The following is a 17,552-nucleotide window of genomic DNA, read 5'->3' on the forward strand; positions in this document are numbered from 1 at the left end:
GAGGTTCCGGAGATAGTTTCTTCACCGGTTCGGGGGAGGTGTGTCTCATATAGTCCGACTAAGTCCCACTTGTATCGGTTTAGTTCTCTCAGTAGTAGATCCATTTTTCCTGGTTTGGCAAGAGTCTGGGTGTTGAGTGTTCCTATGTTGAGTACAGTTTTAGTGGAGATGAGTCGCAGGGTGACCTCATCCCGTCCGTGGGTCGTCATGGGCCTATTATGATCGTCGGCTTCCCCGTACGCGGTAGCATGTTCGTCGGTTTCCCCGTACGCGGTAGAATGTTCGTCGGTTTCCCGTACGCGGTAGCATGTTCGTCGGCTTCCCTTTACGCGGTAGTATGTTCAATATTACTTCCATTTGCCATCATCATCAAATTGCTAGGTTCGTGGGTTTCCCCGGACGCGGTAGTAATTATGCTTTGATTCATAGAGCCCTTAATTCATTTGTTAAAAGGAGAGGTTTCAAGGCTAGTTAGGAGACGGCGGTAAGCCACTCCTCTCCGTCAACTTGCAGAGGCCGTTGTTCGTCGCTGAATCATCCGCCCTTTCGCAGTTGTCCTCCTGAAGAGGATCCTCCCACGATGATAATCTGCCATACCATACGATTTACCCATTGTTGGGAGAAGGTTTGAAGCTGACGGGACATATCCACACGCCGGTGGGCCCAGCTCAGTCTACATCAGAGGGGCCTTCTTCCTCCTCCGCCTGCATTTATGTCCCCCATGCGAGGGTATCCCAGTTATATTTTAGGGCCCCCAGGGGCTGGGTCCCCCCTTGGTCCGCGCCTCCATCACCACCGGAGGTACCCTGCATATCTGCAAGGCTTTCCCCTATCCGCCACCTGGGGACGCGCTGAGCGGCCTGGGTTAAGTTTATAAGCGCATGTAAACGGGATAGATTGGGCTTTTCTCCCTCCTCCTTACGAACAAAATGCAAAAAAAAGTCTGCAAAATGGGGCCCAATCTAGCCCATTTACATGCGCTTATAAACTTAACGAAGTCCATGGTGCTTAAACATTCAAACTATTTTGGTAACCTATTTTATTAGATAATAATGTGCGTAGCGTATAATGGTCTAACCTTAGGGAGGAACTTATGGTTTTTATGTGGGAAGAGTGCGTTGTTAAACAACGATTTTTCTTTGGTTTTTCGGAAAATGATCCCGTCATCAGACCAGTATTAGAGGTATGTTGTCTGAACCAGTAGTCTTTTCAGTTCAGATTAGATATGATTCAGATTACCAACGAAAAAAGCCACCGTTTGATCAGAATAAACTGAATAATAGGTAAAAACGTAAATTTACACAATCGAAAACATAGGCAAAATCGGGATATTTTAGGAGGAGTGGAGGAAATCTGGTTGATCTAGAAAAAAAAACAGTTTTTAACTCTGTGTATGTATCTTCTGTATGTAACTCAACAATTCAACAAAATTTTCCCAAGACCAATGCTCCAGCCATTTGTAGAGGAGAATACCTCTTGTTATGAGCAATAGGTAAAAACAAAGGAATTTAACGAAAAAATACGAGCATACAAAGGAGGATTTTCCCCAAATATTAACTAGAGAAAAATTAGCCAAATTTGGACCTCAAAACTTAATTTTTTTTTTTATTGACACCGAGTCCATGGATAAACTTTCTGACGAGCAAGCCCCTCTTCTCTCTCAAGACCTGTTAACACCTAAGTCCTAAAGATAAATTAAACCAAGTTCAAATTAATGGCAAATAGGAAGATGGTAAAATCAATGCAATCTTATGAAATTTAATTATACATATCTTCTTAGAGATTTAGATCTCTGATTATTTAAAGAAATGGAATAAAAGGTAGAATACAGAATATGTCCTTAAAAACTTTTATATATGTATCTATGAAGATTTGGAAAAAGTAATCTAAAATGAATAAAATTTTGCATTTGGGAAAATGGAGGCTAAATTTTGTGAAGAGACCCAGGGTTGTTCTTTCTTCCTATTTTTACCTTTGTGCGGTGTTGATACATGGCAAAATTGTTAATCGTAATGTTATTGATAAAACCAAGAAAAATATTAAGGAAATAGTAAGAACTTCACCGTACTCACATTTCCATAGGAATCAATCATTAATCCAAGATCAAATTCTTTATTCAGTACATTGACTGTCACCTTCTTTTCGGCATCATAAACATTGGCCATTTGCCTAATAGGATTTTTTAGTCCACCCATTAGCCTAGAAAGAAGAGCTATAAATGTTACTTTTTTTTACAAAATTATTATATCTGTTCATCAATTACCTTTCTCTTTACATGCTATCCTAACAAGCAGGGGCGTAATTTGCTATAGAACATAGAACATAGGCTTATCTTAAGCATCTTCAGCATCTTAATATTAATCTTAATATTATATCTTAAGCATCATTACTTGAAGCATCTTCTGAAGCAGATCATTTTTTTTTTTTAGTATGCATTTGCTTTTATGGTACTATATGGCTCATTTTTCACTTGAGTTTGGAAAATTGGCTCAAATTTTGACCCACCCACCCCTTCTTCGCTTAATTTTGATGAAAGTACGCCACCAAAACCGCCAACCACCCCCCCCACATGTCGACATTTCTACGATTTTTCTTGTTATTTTCTCACTTTTTCCTCGTAATTCCCACCATTTTGTTGAATTTTTTTCCATTTTTACTTAGAAACCTGTGAAAAAACAAAAGGTTTTCACTAATTGCAATACAGAAGAACTATGAATATTAGTACAAAAACCTTTCATTTGAAGAAAAATATCTTCATTTTAATTTAGGTAGCAGCTTATTTTTCATTGTCAACATTTTAAATCACTATTTTAATGTGTAGTGAAGTGGCACAAAAGCTTTTTGATTTAGGATATTAGTTATCAAGGATTGTCGACAAATATTGGAAGATATTTTGAATCGTTTCAAAAATTCGAAAGTCAAAAATATTTTTGAAAATCACTAAGGAAAACAAGGTATTTGTGTACAAATTATTTATTCTCATAAATACCACGTAGCGAAAATTGCAATACAAATGTCAGAATATGTTTCTAAGATGGAATTTGAAAGAATTTTCTAAGCCCAATAGCATACACAAATTTCTTCCAAGGTATCTCTCAATTTAGTTTAGGGAAAAACTCCCGGTTCCTTGCAGAAAGATAAGCAAACTGTTCGTTTTATGAATCAGAACTGTTCAAAGGTTCTCAAATCTACAAATTCCGCAACAATTTTTAGTCTACTCCACTTGAGGCAAAAAATATGTCCATGGCCCCTCTAACAGTCCATTCATCTCCCTGGCCCCTCCAACAGTCCATTCATCACCCAGGCCTCTCCCGCAGTCCATTCATCTCCCATCTAACTTTTTATCAGAAACGTGAGGACATAATACTTTGCTTGAAACCAAATTATACAAGAATGTTCAGCATGATGACAGAGTACTTTGAGGGCTCTTCCATTCCGCCACTACTTTCCGCCACCGACTTGCAAGCAGAACGGTTGATATGTCATTTTTTTACGTGATTGACTAGAAAAAACTTCGGACAAAGGAGTATTCTGTAAATGAGAAATGGGAATAAGGACTTTCCAGGCATGCTCCTTATTCCAACTTTTCAGAAAAGTCCTCAGATCAACTTGAAACCTGTTGCGGCCAATAATTTGGGCTGAAGAGACAGGGGAATAGATTTCCACACACCTACCATGTAATCGTTTTCTGATTAACTTGAAATTAGCTAGGCAGGTACCAACAACCAAGGGGACCAAAATATGGAATTTTGGACTGTTTTCCTTAACACTCTAAGCGTTAAGTTTTATTGGTTGGGATTTCTCCTCTATTATGGAGAAGAACTCGTGAGCCAGAATAATAAAACATTTTCATTTTTATGAAAAAAAATACTATAAATGTCTTAATTGGTTTACTTTATATTCCTTTCCCATAGGTTTAAAGGAAGGAGAATCTGCCTTCAGAAAAACGTAGTTTTTCAGTTATTAGTAAAGTGTTTATATCGCAAATACTGGTCATAAAGGGTATCAAACTGTTCTCAAAATCAAATAGACTGGGAAAAATCTTTGGCGTTACATTTTGAAACGAAGTAATATACCATGAACTCACATATGCCTTATTTGAAATAACTATAAAGAATGGGCTATATTTTATGTTTTAGGGCAAAGTACTACAACTTTATGTGATTACACATGTGGCATTTTAAAGTAACAACACTGAATTTGATGGCGGGTTGAAGAAAAATTCTTCTTGGGATATACCAGTTCAAAGTTGCTCAGGTGTTGACAACTACAGTGTTTAATCAAGGGTGCAGAAACAAAACCCAATTAGTACTTCACAATACTCAACCAATATATATCTAGCTACTGTTCGTTTTGAGGCACTAAAAACGAGGGCATTTATGTTCGTTGTAATTTTTATTGGTTTTAGGTTTCATTTCTATATTCGTAGCAATTCTATTGTAGAGGCAGCATTCTGCCTCTACAGTTTTGATATATTTTTTTTATGCTGCCAGCTTCCGTTTATGACGAGAAAGTGGAAAGAATCTGTGATGAGATTTTTACAGAAATTAAGGAGCTTAAGCCAGGTTGACAAATTTGGACATTACGTTTTGAAAATATGCATATGATCATAATCTGGAACCAAAAAGGATGTTTAGCTCCTCTTTGAGCTACAGGCTATGTTGTGGAAGTAGAAGTCAAATCAAATAACATATTTTTGGGAAAATTATTTGAAGTTATCGCGGCGTTTTCTTTTTCCTGAGCCATGTTTCTGTTTTCTAGTGGAAAACTCCGTTCTAGCAGGAAGTAGATAAGAACAGTTCTGATTTGAAGTTCTGACTAAAATTTAAAAGTGCTAAAGACCTGGACTTGCTGACCCCGTTGTGAAAATATCTTTTTTAGAATAATAGGTAGTATTTATATATATACTACCTATATATATATATATATATATATATATATATATATATATATATATATATATATATATATATATATATATATATATATATATATATATATATATATATATTATATATTATAATTTATACATTATAATATATTATATATCTATATATATAAAAATAAGTTGTTTGTTTGTGTGTCTGTCGACTGACGTCATTGTAAGGATTGAGCATTATGCCGTCATGAAGTTGTTTGTCGACTAACGTCATATTTGTCGACTGACGAAATTACATACCGGGACACCGGGACACAAATGACGACCGGAACACAGGGACACAGGGAATATAAATGACGACCGGGACACTCAAAGAGAAATTACAGACTGGGACACCGGGACACAGGGAATATAAATGACGACCGGGACACAGGGACACAACTACAACGGAAACGACAGGGGGGCACAGGGGAATATATAAATGACGACCGGAACACAGGGAATGTTCGATTAGCAATCACCATCAACAAAGCTCATGGGCAATCATGAGAATAATGAGGTATAGATCTGAATACGGATTGTTTTTCCCATGGACAATTATATGTTGCATGTTCAAGAGTCAGTAAACCTGACAATCTATTTATACGCACAGACAATGGGACAGCAAAGAATGTTGTATATTTGCAAGTTTTACGTAGTTAAAAACATATATATATCTATCTATATTCGCAGGTGGGACACAGGGACACAACTACAATGGCGCGTAACTAATATGGCGCGTAACGACTTACGCACGGGGGGGCCTTGGGGGGGGGGCAAAGCACCCCCACCAACTAGGTGTCGGAGTGGCGCGAAGCGCCACCCTAACAGCTAGTATTATATATATTATACCTATTATAAGTAGTAATTTAGATATAAAAAATTAGCATTTTCCCATAGAAAATGTTGCTCTCAAACTTGGTCAAGTTTGCTCTTCCATTTAACATACAAATTTATTACATATTACTTGTTAAATTATTGGTATGAATTTAACAAGCAAAGAAAAACTCCAAAAATATGCCCTCACATTTTTTTTTCAGCAGAGATAATGAAAAATCGAGGCAATACTTCGCATTTGCCCATAGTTTATGCTACTTTAGGCTTTATACCCTTTATAAGCTTAATTCTGCTTAGTTTAAGTTTGCTCTTTCCTTTTAAGGAGAAATTCTCTTTTGATTTAAACCCAGAACAGCTGCCCTCCCAGCCGAAACTGTATTATTCAATGTCTAAATGAGTTTATGTAAACATATACACCATTAACAACATTTGCTTACCTCTGTCCCATTAATAGAACACTTGAAGACTTGAGAGCCATTTATAATATGTTATATCCTAGAAAAAAGAAAAAAGAAAATATATGTTTCCATACAAAATCGGAATTACTGTTTCATTGTCTGTTTAGTAAGTCTGTTAAACAAGTCTACTTAGAAAGTTTGTGAGATTTGTTTATTTATATTTTTTGAAAATAATAGATTTATTTTACAGGATTTGCCATAGTAGATTAATATTAGTTTATGTTGCTTACTAGGAAATGAAACAGCGCCATTTATAATAATTCTCGCTAGTTGACACTATAATGCGTTGAAAATTATATTATTACATAATGAGCTTAACCTTGCGAGAAAACGGGCAATCAAGGTGAACTGATAATTTCCCTGGTGTTGAATTTCCTGGAAATTAATTTTCTTGTTGGAACTAATTAGGATGATATCATCTGTTATGGCTCGGACTTTTTTGATAGTGCTAATATTTAGAAACTAAAGTGTAATCATTGGAGAAAAATCTTGCCAAATGAGTTGGTCCCTAAGCGGGTCGGAATTAATTCAAAACTAAATAATCTGATACGTTTTTTACCTTTTCTGCAAATGTGGTACCAATAGTGCCAAAGTCCCTGATTTTGTAATTCACAGCCCAACCGACGTACCCTGTATTTGAGCTGTGGCTTACACTCACCTTTCAACTGAAGTTAATGCATGGATCAGCTACTTATTGTCATTTCGGCTCAGTTGGCTCCTTACAATGAACACTTTCCTAAGATTCCATGCAGTGCCCTGTAAAACATGCTGAAAAATGCTACTGCAAAAGTCTCTATCGTAAGCACCTTGGGATTATTGCCAATACTGACACTGACTTCGATATGCTGCTGTTTAAAGAGTGCCTAGGAGTCGAAGAGGCTGTGAGGTTTGGGAGTTGTCGGGCTATAAAGCTCAGTTTTGTAGATGCTCGCTCGCTTGAGCAACCAATAAGAGATGGCGTAAAAGTCGGGTACAAGATTATTTATACTCACAGATAGTTAATTAGTGTGCAAGACGTAGGTTACCACACGGTAAGTTACCACTGGGTAACTTACTCGGTAATGGTAAGTTTTAGGGCAAACTTACTAGTAAGTTTCAAAAGTGGTAAGTTTAAGTTTTTGATTAACAAAATGTTTTTCAATTGAAACAAATCCAATCATAAGAGAGCTACCACTTCAATAAAATCTATCACAAAAAAATTTTCATTCATTGAGATGTTTTTGGATTTTGTTTATATTTGTTTGTGTTGGTATTTTTTTCTCCCCTGTTCTTTCCTGGCCATGGAGCCTTATGGGGGAGATTGCCTTGAACTAATTTTTTTTTGTTTATGAAATGTGTTGTTGAATAAAAAACTCAGAACCCAGAACTCAGAATCAATGCATGAGTCATACCCCTTTAAGCTTATGCTGATACTGATCTGTCGGGCTACCTCTCTGTCATTTCCTACTGAGTAAAAAAAAAACGAAAAAATGGGGATACGCGATGAGTCAGTCAGTCTGAATAAGTAAGATGTTCATAGCAGATGTCAATTTAATTTGGTGAGTTTTTTACTTTTGACTCGAATTTTTTGACTGCCTATCTTTAACTATAGAATAAATAATCTGTGAATTAGGCCTATATATCCAGCTATAATGCAGGTAGTAAGTCTTATTAATAAATAACATTCCCATCCAATCTCTTCTAATCTAGCATTGCAATAGTGACAGCAGCAACTAGTTCCCAAACATAAACCTTTCCCATCCTCCCACTAGATTCCTATTTCTGGATAAACCGTCGTTATAAGGAGGTTTCCACAAAATAAAATTGAGTCTTTTCTTTGGAATCTTGGTTTCCAAATGGATACTTGTGCTGACATTTGCCAGTATTTTTGACTTATTGTCTTATTTTATGATCTTGGCCAAGTCAGCCTCAATGTCTTTAGTTGTTTCCCATGCTCTCTATCCGTCCACCACTGCATATATTTATCAAATACTTTCATGATTTATTGTATTCGTTAGTATCAGGTAAAACAAAAAAACACATTCGATTTTGATTTGTTATTATGTAATTGTTTCCATCTTTTATTCTACTTGGTGCAAGGTACCCTAGAAAAGCTTTCTTTTTTCTTAATTTTTATAACTTAAGTTTTTCTTCTATAAAGACTATGCAATTAAGGTATGAAAAAGGAAGGTTTGATGCAAAGAATTTTATGAGAGTAAATTACTGCAGCTTTTTCTCAAAGGTAAGATTACATGATTGCAGTTTTCGAATAGATTGCACAGTTTAGCGCATGGATTTGAGCAAGAAAAAGGTTTAGCAATGCGCAAAACGTAGCGTTTTCGGATGAGTTTATTGATGCAGGAAGTCGAATCAATGAACTTGTTAAATTTTCCAACCAATTTTGGAAGGTGAAGTGATTCATTTAACAAAAGATCTGAAGCTGACTTTGCTGGGGTCTTGAACACAGAATTCAGTAGCTACATCACGAAAAGTGGCCCATTTTCCAAATCATTGTACTTTAAGACTGCCAGAGCTGTCGAATTGGCAGCTTGTTGTAGGTAGCTTATTTTTGTTTTTTTGCGAAGTGGGTGCATACGGGAGTGGCTGTAAAAATCTCAACAATTTGCGTTACTGTAGCCTCCTGCGACAGACTCTGGTCATGTTATGGACTAGTACAGACCCATCATAGGATCCAATTCAAACATGAAACAGCGAACAAAATTCTAATAGTTCGTCAGTCACTCAATAGCAAAAAAATGAGCATCGCCGTGCAGCTTCAAAAATGCCTGGGAATTGGTGTGAAAGGCTGAAAGGGATCCTCATGCTGCCATCATGTTTTTCTATCAACAGTTCACTCCCGCGTGACAGTAGAGATGGTCTGGTGGAAAATGATCTGCCAGACACAGGGTTAATAGATGCACCAGATGAGGAGGAGGAGTGCAATTTTTCCCCTGTGTAAACGAAGTAGGAAATAAACAAATAAAATGATTTAAAAAAAAATATTTTTCTTATCAATCTGTTGGAGAATAGAGAATATTTTCTTTCAAATTCATGAGTATTTGTGACTTAACACTTATGTGGTAACTTATGGTAACTTACCAAAGTTACCGGTAACTTACTTGTAAGAGTAAGTTTCAAAACTTACAGGTAGATCTTGCACACTATTCTTAATGCTCTCCCGATATTGTAATAAGACTGTTCTCCCAACCCTTTAAGGGCAGATTGTCCCAAAATGTGATTGCTGCCCCAGTCCAAATACCTCAACTTATGAACTACCCTGCTCCTGTAACCCCTAATGTGTAAACTGCAACGGAGACCATGCTTCATATAGCCTACTGTACCAGAAATTACGTGGTATTGCTTTGTGTTTCTAGCAAGGTATTTCTAGGATATGGTGAATCCTTGAGATCTGTCATTAGTGTGTATCCTCAGGACAAGGGCTGTAATCTTTAACCTTTCAAACAGTTTGTGGTAACAAACTGTAAGTAAGAAGCAGTTTTTGGTTACTCAATAGTAAACAAAACTCTAAAAAAAGGAATTTTAATTCCAATAGATACATAAAAAGAATCGGATTTTTATGCTCATTTTAAATAAATAAGTTTCATCAAGTTTAGTCTTACCCATCAAAAGTTAAGAGCCTGAGAAAATTTGCCTAATTTTTGAAAAAAGGGGGAAACACTCCCTAAAAGTGATATAATCTTAATGAAAATCATACCATCAGATTCAGTGTATCAGAGAACCCTACTGTAGAGTGGGGTAACGTGGGAGGATCTTTCCATGGAGGATTTTTTTTTTTAATTATTTAAAAAACCATTAGAAATTAATTTTTTTTTTTTTAAGTTTTTTCAATGGAAGGTAAGAAGCAACATCAAAACTTAACACAAACAAAAAATATTACATATATGAAGGGGTTTGGCCTGTTGTCAATACCTCACTCTTTAGGCTGAAGTATTTTTAGTGCTTTCAAAAGAGTTATTTATTCTAATTAAATGGCCTTTGTCATCCAGGGGTCATTTTTAAAGAATCAGAACAAAATTCAAACTTTAGCATAAAAGTTTAACTAAATCAAAACATACTATGTACACACAGTGTCAAAAGGGCATACCAGCAAAATTTTTGGAACAGCTTACCCTATCAAGATGATACTTCTGGGGTATCATAGGGGATGTCCAATTGACCAATAGGGACATGTGCATGCTAATACTGCTATTTGTACTGCTGCTACTAATACAACACTATTAATGCTACTGTTACTACCACTACTACTATGATCCTACCACTACTACTATGATCCTAGTACTATTAAGGCTAAGTGTATAAAAGTGAAAATTTGACAGAATACTGAGGAGCAATTTGAACTAAATCAAAACATACTATCTGTTTGCAGATTGTCAAAAGGGTGTATCTCATGAATGGATTTGGGAATTAAGTTGGAACTTTCAAACAATGCTAAAAGAGAAAGGTGAAATTTGCATGTTACTACTAATAATACTACTACTGCAACTAAGTCACTCCAACAACTACTTCAGTTATAGTTACTTGTAAGGCTAAGAATATTAAGATGAAAGGCCATGAAAAGGGGGTCAAAAGGGCACATCAGCAATATTTTGGAATGGCTTGCTGCATCAAGATGAAACTTCCAGGGTATTAGGAGGGAGTATTCAAGTAACCAGAAGGTAACACGTACATGCTACTACTACTATTAATACTGCTTCTCCTACTGTTACTGCTGCTATTAATACAACACTACTACAGCTACTATTCCTCCTACTACTACTACTACTACTATGATACTTGTACTATTAAAGCTAAGTATATGAAAGGGAAAATTTGAAAGAATATTGAGGAGAAGTTTGAACAGAATCCAAACACACTATGTGCATGCAGATTGTCAAAAGGGCATATCTCAACAAGAGCTAGAGCTCATATGGCACTTGTGACAAGAGTCCCAAGTTATGTCAGTTATATCCAGTACAGTCCAGTTATGTCAATCCTGCATCTAGAATTTGTGCTTATTCTTGAACTCACGAAAACACTAGAAATACCCCCACTCCCCCAAAGAGATTGGATCTGGTCCAGTTATGTCAATAATGTATCTAGAACTTGTGCTTATTCTTCCCATCAAGTTTCATCCTGATCTTTCATCTCTAAGCATTTTCCAAGATTTCCAGTTTCCAAGATTTCCATTTCCCCCTCCACCCCCCAATGTCCCCAGATCCAATCCGAATGGAAAATGAATCATCTGAGACATGACATCTTTCCATATATCAAGTTCTATTAGATCTGATCACCCATACATGAGATAAACATACCTCATTTTCACAATTTTCTCTCCCTCCAGCCCTCCTCCCAGATGGTCAAATAGTGGAAACAACTGTTATCAAATCAATTTGTGCAGGCCCCTGACATGCCAACCAGATTCCAGATTCAATGACAATGTCACCAGATCTGGTCAGGATTTAAAACAAGAGCTCTAAGACATGAGGTCCTTCTAAATATCAAATTTTATTAAGATCCAATCCCATGTTAGTAAGTTAAAAATGTCTCATTTTTCTGAATTAACTGTCCTTCCACTCCCCCCCCCCATATGGCTGAATTGGGGCAGCAACTATATCTAATTTAATCTGGTCTAGTCCTTGATATGCCTACCAACTTCCAGCAATTGCTATATTAAAAACATATCTAGTTTGGGATCTTTTTGTTGGGTTAGTTGGGGTTAATTGGGGTAGTTCAGGATTTGAACCTGACAACTCTTGCACCCTAAGCAAGAATCATACCACTAGACCAGCAAGTCATACTTATGAACAACAATAATTTGTTTTATCAGCAAATAAAATTCTTCTCAACTATCTTGTTTGCTCACCCCCCCCCCCAGATGGTTAAATTGGGGAAGAGGCCATTTCTAATTTAGTCTGGTCTGGTCACTGATATGCCTGCCGACTTTCATCATCTTAACTTATCCAGAAGTGCCCAAACTAGCAAAACCAGGACTGACAGAAAGAAATTGCAATTGCTATATGTCACTGTGCCATGAAAGTTGACTTGAGTATTAAGCTGGAACTGTTAGAGAATCCTTAAGGGGGAAGATCAATTGACCAAAAGGCAATATGTGTATGCTACTACCACTGCAACTTTTGCTAAAACTACTGCTACTACTACTCCAATTACTACTTCTATTTCAACTACTTGTAAGGTTAAGAGTATTCAGACAAAAATTTCAGGACCTATTATACAAATTATCAAAAGAGCATAAATGCAATTTCTGAGGCAAGTTCAACCTAGACTTTGCTGGTAAGGATTAGGTAACTTTGCTGAGGTAAGGATGCTGGGACTGTTTTGAAAAACTGTTCATTTTAGTTTTATTGATTTTATTGTCTTGAAAGTTGTTTTTCTTATTTGTATTGCTGAGGACAGCCCTTGGACATAGTGCCAAAATAAAATTTCTAATTTGTTTCCCACTGTCTTAAAAAATTCCCTATTGTTCTTCTTGTTTTTGGTGTTTGTCACTTAAAAAGGGCACTTGAACTTTTGATTTTCAATGAAATAAGCCCTCTCCTGATCTTTTAGGATCATTAGTATGATACAATCATCCCTGGAAAAAAAAGGACATTCATCCATTCATTACTACTGCATACCAACAAAAACGTATGTTTTTCCATTGGTGCAGTAGATGTAAAATGTAAATAGTTCTCATTGTGTTTATTAATAGAGTTATTATCAATAAATATCAATAATACTATGAGTTTTTCTTTGGAAGAAAAAAAATGTGAAGTTCTATGTTTTATTTTAAATAAGCATTAAAATTCTTTTGATGTATCTATTGTTATCAAGACTCTGTTTCTTAGAGTTTTGGTCAATATTGACCTGCATTGATCCTTACTTACAATTAGTTACCACAAACTGTTGGATTGACCTTTATATTTAGAAGGAGCATGATATGAGGAATCTAATGGTGCAGTACTCTTTTTATTTTATTAGCATGTTCCTTCAGAATAGCTACCAAGCTGCAATTTTACTAATAAGAGTAACTTTTGTGCAAATTTAGAGGGTTTTTTTTTTTAGTTTTCATGAATTTTCATCAACCAATCTTAACTAACCCAATCTCAATCATCAGCTGCCTTAACTATCTACACATCATATTTGAAACTAGGAACCTGCTATGCCAAGTCCATGAAATATATTTCTTAAGAAAATATTTGTCCAAGATTAGACAGAATTGCTGTGATAATGATTAGATAAGACTGTCCAAGACATGATAAAAACACAATAATATTTAGTTCAAGAGAGGAATCACATACCAATATTATAAAGAGGAAAGCACTAAAGTAAATAATCCTAAACACATTGCTGATATGCTGAATGATGGCTTTAGCAGAATCTGACAAATTCCTAGTCATCACCCAATCCATAATTTGCAATGTCAACCCCTCTGTTTCATACATCTATGTCATTACTAGTTATAACTACTGAGAACATCATCAAAAAGATCAAGAAACTTGTGCAAACAAAGCCATTGGCACAGATAATATTCACCATGATTACTTAAAGAAACAGCCTAATTTATTGCAGAGCCAATTGTTGAGCTATTCCAGATTACATTGACTTCAAAAGTCCTCCCTAGTGACTGGACAGTTATCCACATCAAGCCCATTTTTAAGAAGGGACACAAAGAACTAGCTAGCAACTACAAACCCATCAGCCTCACTTTGGTACTTTAAAGGTTCTGAAAAGTATAATAAATGATCCATTGGTTGACCATCTACATATAAAGTATTTACTCAGAAAAAGTCAGCATGGGTTTTGCATAGGTCATTCTAACGGGTGATATGATATTGCCACCAAACTCCTAGACAGAGACCTTCTAGTAGACATTAAACTGCTAGTTCAAGCAAAACCTTTTGAGAAGGTACAACACAACCTCCTGATACTGAAAACATATGCATATGGAGCCCATGTTGAGAGTATAGGCTGGATTGAGGCTTTCTAGTCAAACAGAACACAGAATGTCTTCATAAATACCAAATCATGACATTTTCTCTGAGCCTGCCATAGTTCTCAGTGGTGTCCTGTAGGGAATCATCTTGGGGCATGCACTGTTTAGTATGTATGTCAATGACTGTTCAATAAACCTGAAGAATCTACAGACATTGTATGCAGACAACTGTAAACTACTGGGGTTGACCATATGTATCAAAGAACCCAAACTGTTTACAAAGACCTCAGCAGGCTTCCAAGATGGTTCAAACACTAGGGTCTGCAGTTCAGTGCATTAAAATGTGAAGTTCTTGATTGTGGCCAAAATAACTCTAAACAATCATTTCCTACTGAGAATGACCAACTCAAGGCGTTAAGTGAAAAAAAAATTAGATATCATTATTGGTAGGAACCTTAAGTTCCATAGCCATAAACAAGCTGCAAAAGCAAACCAGGAAGCTGTGTATAGCAAGGAAACTCTATTAGACAAACATAAACATGGTAAGGAAACTCTATTTTTAAGGTAAAATTCTAGTTAATTGACTTCTTGTTATCTCAGAAAGGGTTTAGGTTATGAAAATTAAACTTTCAGGGATGAATCTACAGACTAAAGTATTTCCTGGGAGGGTATTTTGAAGCAACTACCTCCACTCCTTCTCCCTCTAGAGGGCCCTACCTTTAAAAATATGTGTGTTATAGAAGTGAAACTTTGCAGAATAGATTTTCTGCTTAACTGAAGTACAACAAAATTGTTTTCAGCTTCATAACTTTGCTCAATTCCATTTTATAAGATTTTAAAGATATATAAATATATTTCCTAAATAAAAAAAAAAAAAAAAACATTGATATGGCTCAAAATTCTACTCAAATAACAGGAATTGCATTTTCAGAACTAAAGGCAGAGAAAAGCAACTAGTAACTGAAAATCAAGGTAAAACATTGTTTTGTCAAAATTTCATTAGGTATAGACTTGTCATGTACCCAAATTTCAGGGCTCTCTAGAGGGAGAAGGAGTAGAGGTGGGTACTTTAAAATACCTTCCCAGGACATACTTTAGCCTGTAGACCCATCCCTGAAAGTTCTAGAGGGAACCTTCCCACAACATACTTTAGCCTGTAGACCCATCCCTGAAAGTTTTATTTTCCTAGCCTAAACCCTTTCTGAGATAACAAGAAGTCAGTTAACTAGAATTTTACCATGGTAAAATTCTCCCTCTAGAGGGCCCTGAAATTTGTCTACATGACAGGTCTATACCTAGCCTATTAAAATTTTGACAAAACAACATTAAAACTATTTGCATATCTTTAAAACCTTAGAAAATGGGATTGAGCAAAGTTATGAAGCTGAAAACAATTTTGTTGTATTTCAATTAAGCAGAAGATCTATTTTGCAAGGTTTCACTTTTATAACAAAAATGTTTTTAAAGGTCATCAAAAGTCAAGGCCCTCTAGAGGGAGAAGGAGTGGAGGTAGGTACTTCAAAATACCTTCCTGGGACACACTTTAGCCTGTAGACCCATCCCTGAAAGTTTCATTTTCCTCACCCAAACCCTTTCTGAGATAGCCAGAAGTCAATTAACTAGAATTTTACCTTAATTTTCTTGTAGGCCTACTTCATTTTATCAAAATTTCAATTTTTAAAGGTTTCATTTCATAAAGAAAAGACTTTCAAAGGTCAGTGCATTCTAGAGGGAGAAGGGGTGGAGGCAGATACTTTATAATACCTTCCTGTTCTACACTTTAGTCTCCATCCTTGAAAGTTTTATTTTCCAAGCATAACCGCTTTCTAGGATAGCAAAAAGTAGCTGGTCTAGAATTTTATCAATCATTTATAAAATATTCTCAGGTCTTTGTTCAAATGGTTTCCTGGTCTTAATAATATGGCCTACTTGTGTTAAAGCCTCTGATTGTCTCTATCCTATGTGAAATATGGAATTTGAAGCATTTACTCTGTCCAGGCCAATACTGAAATTTACCTATGCCTTTTCAATCCGCATTGGAGAAATTTAAATTATTTTGAGACATTTTTATTATAGATGGCAGGGCAGACGGAGACCCATCTCATGAGCGTACCGCATACACAAATTTGTGTGGTGTGTGGGTAAGGTACAGGTAGTTACATTTTGTGTGAATCTAGTGTTTGACCCACAGGTGGGTACAGGGGGCTCTGCTTCCCAAGATTTTCTTGCGCCCTCTTTATTTTTTCTGTTTTTCACCCTTTTCTAGAATAAATTTGGTCTATTATTGGCACATTTGTCACATTGGGCTCTCCAAGATTTTGCTCTAGACCCGCCCCTGGTTTGACCTGTGAAGATATAAGCTGGTTTATATTAAAAAGCTCGTGATAACGGGCTCTAAGTAAATATCTATATATATATATATAAAAATAAGTTGTCTGTGTGTGTGTGTGTGTCTGTCGAGTGACGTCATGTTTGTGTGTCGACTGACGTCATGTTTTCGACTGACGAAATTACAAACCGGGACATCGGGACACAAATGACGACCGGGACACCGGCACATAGGGAATATAAATGACGACACTCAAAGAGAAAGCGACCGGGACACAAGGAATGTTCGATTAGCAATCACCATCAACAAAGCATCGGGACACAAATGACGACCGGGACACAGGGAGTATAAATGACGATCAGGACATAAGTAAAAAAAAACTAAAAAAATAAAAAAAGGTAAAAACTATAAGAAAACTAAAAAGAAAAAAAAACAAAAACTAATAAAAAAACTAAAAAAGCTAAAAAACTAAAAAAACTAAAAAAAAAAAATAAAAAGGAAAAAAATGAAAAATAAAGGAGAAAAACAAAACTAAAAAAACGAATGTATATACAGACCGGGACACCGGAATACAAATGACGACCGGGACACAGGGAATATAAATGACGACCGGGACACAGGGACACAACTACGAGGGGGACGCTGGGGGGCACAAGGGGACATATAAATGACAGCGGGGACACAGGGAATGTTCGATTAGCAATCACCATCAACAAAGCTCAAGGGCAATCATTAGAATCATGAGGTATAACTAAAAAACTAAAAACTAAAAAAAGACCAATTAAAAAACGAATGTATATACAGACCGGGACACAAATGACGACCGGGACACAAGGAATATAAATGACTCGGGATACTGGAAGAGAAATCACAGACTGGGACACCGGGACACAAATGACGACCGGGACACAGGGAATATAAATGACGACCGGGACACAGGGACACAACTACAAAGGGGACGCCGGGGGGCACAGGGGGGTCCCGGGACACAAATGACGACCGGGACACCGGGACACAAGGAATATAAATGACACCCGGGACACACAAAGAGAAATCACAGACTGGGACACCGGGACACAAATTACGACTGGGAAACAG

The 17,552-nt window shown here is 36.4% G+C and overlaps 1 protein-coding gene across 2 annotated transcripts in view; it reads right to left on the reverse strand.

Moving 5' to 3' along the window:
• Positions 1-16,186, reverse strand: part of LOC136038003 (NADH dehydrogenase [ubiquinone] 1 alpha subcomplex assembly factor 3-like) — a 31,062-nt gene extending 14,876 nt beyond the window's left edge. Inside the window, exons 1-3 of one of the 2 annotated variants that reach the window (XM_065720921.1) lie at positions 16,142-16,186; positions 6,193-6,250; positions 2,073-2,199 (exon numbers count right to left, since the gene is read on the reverse strand). In XM_065720921.1, coding sequence (XP_065576993.1) covers positions 2,073-2,199; positions 6,193-6,233 — 168 coding nt within the window. In that variant the 5' untranslated portion in view covers positions 6,234-6,250; positions 16,142-16,186. Of the gene's footprint in view, positions 1-2,072; positions 2,200-6,192; positions 6,251-16,054 lie in introns of both variants that reach the window. The other variant, XM_065720920.1, reaches the window with a different exon arrangement.
• Positions 16,187-17,552: the final 1,366 nt, after the last annotated feature.

The sequence above is a fragment of the Artemia franciscana genome, chromosome 17, assembly GCF_032884065.1.
Source record: "Artemia franciscana chromosome 17, ASM3288406v1, whole genome shotgun sequence".
NCBI lineage: Eukaryota > Metazoa > Arthropoda > Branchiopoda > Anostraca > Artemiidae > Artemia > Artemia franciscana.